General features: G+C 35.4%; 1 protein-coding gene across 1 annotated transcript; it reads left to right on the top strand.

Moving 5' to 3' along the window:
* The first annotated feature begins 2271 nt into the window (after positions 1 to 2271).
* LOC135197000 (holotricin-3-like) lies at positions 2272 to 3845 on the top strand. Its single transcript, XM_064223892.1, has 2 exons — positions 2272 to 2344; positions 3201 to 3845. Exons 1-2 carry the CDS (start codon positions 2330 to 2332, stop codon positions 3546 to 3548), a joined length of 363 nt encoding a protein of 120 aa, XP_064079962.1. The 5' UTR covers positions 2272 to 2329; the 3' UTR covers positions 3549 to 3845.
* Positions 3846 to 7500: the final 3655 nt, after the last annotated feature.

The following is a 7500-nucleotide window of genomic DNA, read 5'->3' as shown; positions in this document are numbered from 1 at the left end:
GTTGCGTTGCTGAGCTAAAACGTATCAAGATATATAAATGTATATCCCGGATTATTTTAACAAAAAGAATCGTAATGGTAAGAGTGGTTGAACAGAGGTTCCACTTCAACAAAATAATGACCATATGACACGTAAAATTCCACACAGACGAAACTGGAGGTCGCAAAACACAATCTCTAAAATTGGCCCTCCTAGTCGAGAGAAACCAAAACGCTCAAATAAGTTTAAAATATCTTAATTTAAAAGAAAGGGGATCATTAACTTTTTTCCATAATCATTATTAATTTTATTCAGCTTAACTCTATTCATATGGAACAAGTCGACTTGTAACTCAAGCTTCCAAGGAGTATTAAGGTGTTCATTAGGAAGCAGAAAGACGAGGTAAAGGGAAACACAGAAAGACGAGACCCCAGTTATCAAAAAAGAAAAGCGAAATTAATAAATCAACAAACAGATATAAGTATATCAAAATGCAAGGAGAACAGTAACAGGGTAGTACTAATATATTGCACCTTCTAATTGAACGACTTCCTCTGGGAGGCTATTCCTTAGTCTAACGGCGTGAGGAATAAAAGGACCTCTGGAACTGAGAAGTTCGACAGCGAGCCGTGAGACACAATTACTGCATATGGATGCTGCTGTCCAGTGAATCTGGCAGCTCTCGGGCAGGTAAAGAGAGTCAAGGATCAATTGAGGCGTACACAATATTAAGGGTCCCCAGATCTCTAAGTCGCAATTTTTTTTCTCCAAAGTCTTCTAAAAATATCCTACTTTACCCATGGAAAAGCGTACTTGTATATGTAGACTCCAAAGTGGTCGAAAGTCCCATTATCTAACAAGGGTGGCGATATGCGTGTTTGAATGATTGTAAATGTGGGAGATCCCTGATGAAACACAACTTTAGAAAAAAGTGACAAACGAGAGACCATCCGTCGTATAACCCTTTCACCATATCTTTCGTCTGGACTCGGAAGAAGAAGATGACAGAGCATATTTCCATTTCCATTGTTTCTGACGTTCCACGAAATCGAACTTTTCTGAAATGGATTGGCCAGTTTTCCGGCCATGACCTTGAAGTGGGAGAATGTATGGACTGCAGGGCTGGTATCCCGTCACTTTTTGAAGTTTTGAAATTCGGCGCTATCGTGAAATCAGCCTTCACCTTGGTGAATGAAGATTGGGAGTTATGGAGTAAATTATGCTTATGAAGGTGGTGTGTTAACTCTTTTTTACGATTTTTTTTCAAGGTGTTTACGTTAATAAAGTTTTTATTCTTGGGAATGAAAGGGATGAATATATATATATATATATATATATATATATATATATATATATATATATATAATATAGTATATAATATTATATATAATATAATATATTTAGTTATTCGAGCTACAAATGTCCTTTAATGTCTAATTCGTTCTACCTCTGAATTAATATATTTTCATATATGTAAACCGAAGGGGAATTTTTTAGTTGATATTAATTTCGTCCTATCGTGAGTTCGATAATGTCACTGAAATTCTGGGCGTTGGTTCGAACCCACGAGAGGTCGAAATTGTTATCAACTAGAAAATTCCCCTTCGGGTTACTTATATGAAAATATATTAATTCCGAGTTAGAGGGAATTAGATATTAAAGGACATTTTTAGCTCGAATAATTTATCTGAATCACGGTGATGTGACAATCATTCATATATATATATAAATATTCAATGTAGTACGAAAGTCCACGTGACTGAGAATATCATAATTGTAACTACGACCACCACTACTTAATTTTGTATTTAAAGCTCTGTAAACTATGTTTTTACTTAGTGTGAACTTGAAAATGTAGAATATACTAAGAAAGTACTTGTTCCAAGCCCCGTTTTTCACTCGCCTTCTTACCAGGAATTTATGATGTATATATAAAATTTTGTGTGTATGTGTGCACAAAGATATATAATATATATATATATATATATATATATATATATATATATATATATATATATATATATGTGTGTGTGTGTGTGTGTGTGTGTGTGTGTGTGTGTGTGTGTGTATTCGTCCGATCGATATTCTTGTACAGGAATGGATCTAAGAATTATCAAATATTTCAACCCAAGATATTACAACTCTCTCTCTCTCTCTCTCTCTCTCTCTCTCTCTCTCTCTCTCTCTCTCAATGTGTCGACCAATTCCAGGCCCTGAGAACAGAGTGGGCGTGGCCAGTTTTGGGTCGTAGACATGATATAAATTGCCTCGAACGATCTCTTTAAGCATCAAAAACTCCTCAGAGATTGAAGACCTTTGTTGAATCTCCCTGAAAGTCATAAACAAAACAATGGCTGCCAAGCTGGTGAGTTAGCTTAATTTTTTAAATCTGCCACCTTTTATCTTCATTTTATCTTCTGTGGAGTTATTTTTTGTGTTTGTTTTGTTGAAATTCATATTTTTTTCGTTTTCCTGTTTCCTTGTTGAAGTTGCCTTCGAATTTCTGTTTTATATTCCTGGTGTTATTTTCCTTCTATTTTGACTTTCAGTAATAAGTTCATTTTTACCTTCATGTCGAATTTTCATTGCGTAGTTCCTCTACTAAGGAAAATAACATTACGATAGAAATGCTCAATCAGAGCAGAATTTTAAATCGATGATCCACAACAGAAATCATTTAAAACACCAACCATATTGGGCGTTAAAACAATCTTATAAAGACGAACTTATCAATTTCCTGTTCACTAATAGTTCCATCACATCTAGATACAACTTTTCCTTCCATGAATCTTAACTGAAGTCATTAGACGCATCAAAGGATTTGAATAACAAAAGTTTGGACCAATATCGTTTTGGTGATATAAAGAAATCCAGTGAATATTACCTAATATGACTAATATATAATTTCTCATTATTTTGAAAGGAATTCATCATTTTGTATCCAAGGCCAATTCTAGGACAAATAACAAGAATAAAATATTACTGTTTACGTAGTTACGCTATCGTTAAGCATTTATCGTATTTTTAATTATGACGTAATACCAGTTTACAAAAATAGTTTAACTATCATAAAGCATTTGTAGTACATGATGTCCATAAAGTCCCAGTACCATTACAAGTATTAATTGCTAAGAATGGGACTTTATGGACACCTTGTATTTCTAATCGTGAAGTAAAGCCAATTAGCAAATGACTGATGAAAACCTAAATTATCTCCGCAGATCGTCGCCTTTTGTTTGTCTTTTGTTGTACTTACGACCTTAGCAGCTCCGACGCCTGACCATGGCTCCGGCCACGGACACGGTGGCTTTGGGCACGGACACGGTGGCTTTGGCCATGGCGGATATGGGCATAGCCACGGACACGGTGGCTACGGACACAGCACCGGTCACGGACACGGTGGATACGGCCATGGGCATGGTTCCGGACACGGCGGAGTCGGTGGTCACGGCTATTCTCACATCAGCTATGGCGGTTACGGTCATGGGCACGGAGGCTTCGGCCATGGGCACGGAGGCTTCGGCCATGGGCACGGGGGCTTCGGCCATGGATTTGGTTATGGTCACTAAAGAACACGTCAGGTTCGTTATGCCAAAGGTAAAAAAAGGCACTATAAATTAAAGTTTTTTTCATATTGGGTGTGGAAAGAATGAAAAATGCATAAATATTGAAGTAAAATAACAATTAAGGTATTTTCCGAATTTGAGTGCAAAGAATAAAAAAAATAATATAAATACTAAATATCTATTGATTGATCTGTCAACATCTCCTTCAGGTTGGTGCCGTGGAGACTTCAAGATCTAATCTAGTCTAGATAGTAATATCCTATGTAAAGACAGAATGTAATGCAAAGTTTAAATAAAAAAAATGTGTGTAAAATGTCCTTTTCTTTGAACCAAGTACCACATTTAAAAACCAATTATAACATAATACTGAGAATGATAAAAGAAGTAGAATGATATAGAAACCTCATAATAAAGGAGGTAGAATAAAGGAATCTCATAATAAATGAGGTAGAATAAAGGGACCTCATAATAAATGAGGTAGAATAAAGGTACCTTCATGATAAAAGAGGTAACATAAAGGAACCTCAAAATAAATGAGGTAGAATAAAAAAACCTCATAATAAATGATGTAGAATAAAGGAACCTCATAATGAATGAGGTAGATTAAAGGAACCTCATGAAAAATGAGGTAGAAGAAAGGAACCTCATAATAAATGAGGTAGAATAAAGGTGCCTCATAATAAATGAGTTTAGAAATAAAGGAACTCATAATAAATAAAAGCGGTAGAAAAATAAAGGAACCTCATAATAAATGAGGTAGAATAAAGGAACCTCATAATAAATGAGGTAGATTAAAGGGAACCTCATAATAAATGAGGTAGAATAAAAGGAACCTCATAATAAATGAGGTAGAATAAAGGAACTTCATAATAATGAGTAGAATAAGGTACCTCATAATAAAAGAGGTAGACTAAAGGAACCTCATAATAAAAGCGATAAAATAAAGGAACCTCATACTAAATGAGGTAGAATAAAGGAAATCCTCATGTATATAAAAGAGGTAGAATAAAGGAACCTCATAATAAATGGAAGGTAAAAGAATTAATGAAACCTCATAATAAATGGAAGGTAGATTAAAGGAACCTCATAATAAATGAGGTAGAATAAAGGGAACCTCAATAAATGAGGTAGAAAAAGGAACTTCAATAATAAATAGGTAGAAAAGGTACCTCAAATACTAAAAAGAGTAGACAAAGGAGAACCTCAATAAAAAAGCTAATAAAATAAAGGAACCTCATAACTAAATGGGTAGGAAATAAAGGATCCTCAAATAATAAAGGAGGTAGCTAAAGAACGCTTAGAAATTTAAAGGAAGGTAAATAAAAGAGGAAACCTCATAATAAATGAAGTAAAGGAATAAAGGAACCTTCATAATAAATTGAAGGTAATAAAAAAGGACCTCATAATAAATGAAGGTAAGAATAAAGGTCCTTCTATGAATAAAAGAGGTAGAATAAAGGACCTTGTAATAAAGGAAGGTAAAATAGGAAGGAACCTCAATAATAAGAATGAGGTAGATAAAGGAACCTCATAATAAATGAGGTAGAATAGAGGTACCCGTCATAATAAATGAGGTAAAAAGAATAAGGTTACCGTCATAAATTAAATGAGGTTAAACAAAGGAAACTGAACCTCATAAGTAAATTAGGTAGAATAAAGGTACCATCATAATAAAAGAGGATTAGATAAAGTACCCTCAATAATAAATGAGGTAGAATAAGGACTTCAATAATAAATGGAGGTAAATAACCTGAACCTCAAAAAATAATAAATGAGGTAAATAAAGCACTTCATAATAAATGAGGGTAAAGAATAAATGTACCTCATAAATAAAGAAAGTAGAACTAAGGAACTCATAATAAATAGGTAGAATAAAGGTACGTCATAATAAATGAGGTAAGAATAAAGGAACATCATAAATAAATGAGGTAGAATAATAAAGGAACTTCATGATAAATGAGGTAAAATAAAGGAACCTCATAATAAATGAGGTAAAATAGAGGAACCTCATAATAAAGGAGGCACAATAGCAAGGGATCCTCATAATAAAGAAAGAAGATTTGGGGAACACTTTCTTCATAAAATAAGTAAAAAATAAATTATAAAAATCTTTTACGCTTGAAATGACTCAATTTCACTACAAATTATTAGATTTGATATCAAAAGATTTTAATTCCTTATAAAATATGAAATATTTTTCGATAGAACACTACTTGAAGTCATTTCTGGTGGTAAAGAAAATGATCTGTGTGAAGTTAAACAATGGAGTTATAACAAAAATAAGGAAATATTTCAAAAGAAATTAACCTCCATTACCTGGTAGCCAGTCATCACCTTTTCAGTGAACCTTATTTTTTCAGCCTAGTCCATAATTATGGTGTTTTTACGTTGCATGGAACCAGTGGCTATTCAGCATAGGGACCAACGGCTTTACGTGACTTCCGAACCACGTCGAGAGTGAACCTCTATCTCCAGAAATATACACCTCTAACCCCTCAGTGGAATGCCCGAGAATTGAACTCGCGCCCAACGAGGTGGCAGGCCAAGACCATACCGATCATACCACTGAGGCGCTTACGTCAAGGGTTTTGTCATCTGCATCGATTCTGAAGAACCAGTGATGCAATTGCTATGGGATTAAAAAGCAAAGTATATCCAGATATTACCGGCAATAATAATTAATAAGCTATAAAGTTGGTTTTTAGACTTGCTATTCACTAGCCCTGGACCAGCCAGCTACCATTGGACGCTACATAAGTAAGCAGAACGAAAATACCTTGGTCCAAGCCCCGGGATGGTATGGAAGCCCCACGATCCAGACTTGCCACCTCGACGCTCTCTTATAATATCATAAGTTTTTAAACTTATTATTATTATTTTTTTTTTTTTTTTTTTTTTTTTTTTTTTGCTCTATCACAGTCCTCCAATTCGACTGGGTGGTATTTATAGTGTGGGGTTCCGGGTTGCATCCTGCCTCCTTAGGAGTCCCATCAACTCTTCTTACTATGTGTGCCGTTTCTAGGATCACACTCTTCTGCATGAGGCCCGGAGCTACTTCAGCCTCTAGTTTTTCTAGATTCCTTTTCAGGGATCTTGGGATCGTGCCTAGTGCTCCTATGATTATGGGTACGATTTCCACTGGCATATCCCATATCCTTTCTTATTTCTATTTTCAGATCTTGATACTATCCAATTTTTCCCTCTCTTTCTCTTCATCTCTGGTGTCCCATGGTATTGCGACATCAATGAGTGATACTTTCTTCTTGACCTTGTCAATCAACGTCACGTCTGGTCTGTTTGCACTTATCACCCTATCCGTTCTGATACCATAGTCCCAGAGGATCTTTGCGTGATCGTTTCTATCACTCCTTCAGGTTGGTGCTCGTACCTTATTACTGCAAGGTAGCTGATGTTTCTTGCACAGGCTCCAGTGGAGGCTTTTGCTACTGAATCATGCCTCTTTTTGTACTGGTTCTGCGCAAGTGCCGGGCATTCACTTGCTATGTGGTTTTATGGTTTCACTTTTCGTATTGCACTTCCTACATATGGGAGAGATGTTATTTCCGTCTATCGTACTTTGAACATATCTGGTTCTTAGGGCCTGATCTTGTGCCAGCTGTTATCATTCCTTCAGTTTCCTTCTTTAGCTCTCCCCTCTGTAGCCATTGCCAATTGTCATCGCTGGCTAGTTCTTTAGTCTGTCTCATGTATTGTCCGTGCATTGGTTTGTTGTGCCAGTCTTCTGTTCTTTCTGTCTTTCTCCTGTCTCTGTATATTTCTGGGTCTTCGTCTGCTTTTTATTAGTCCTTCTTCCCATGCACTCTTTAGCCACTCGTCTTCACTGGTTTTCAGATATTGCCCCAGTGCTCTGTTATTATTATTATTATTATTATTATTATTATTACTTTTATTATTATTATTATTATTCTGGAAGTAAACCCTCTTTTAAACATGA

This window comes from Macrobrachium nipponense, chromosome 23, assembly GCF_015104395.2.
Source record: "Macrobrachium nipponense isolate FS-2020 chromosome 23, ASM1510439v2, whole genome shotgun sequence".
In the NCBI taxonomy this organism is placed as follows: domain Eukaryota; kingdom Metazoa; phylum Arthropoda; class Malacostraca; order Decapoda; family Palaemonidae; genus Macrobrachium; species Macrobrachium nipponense.
This window is presented reverse-complemented; position numbering and strand designations above follow the sequence as displayed.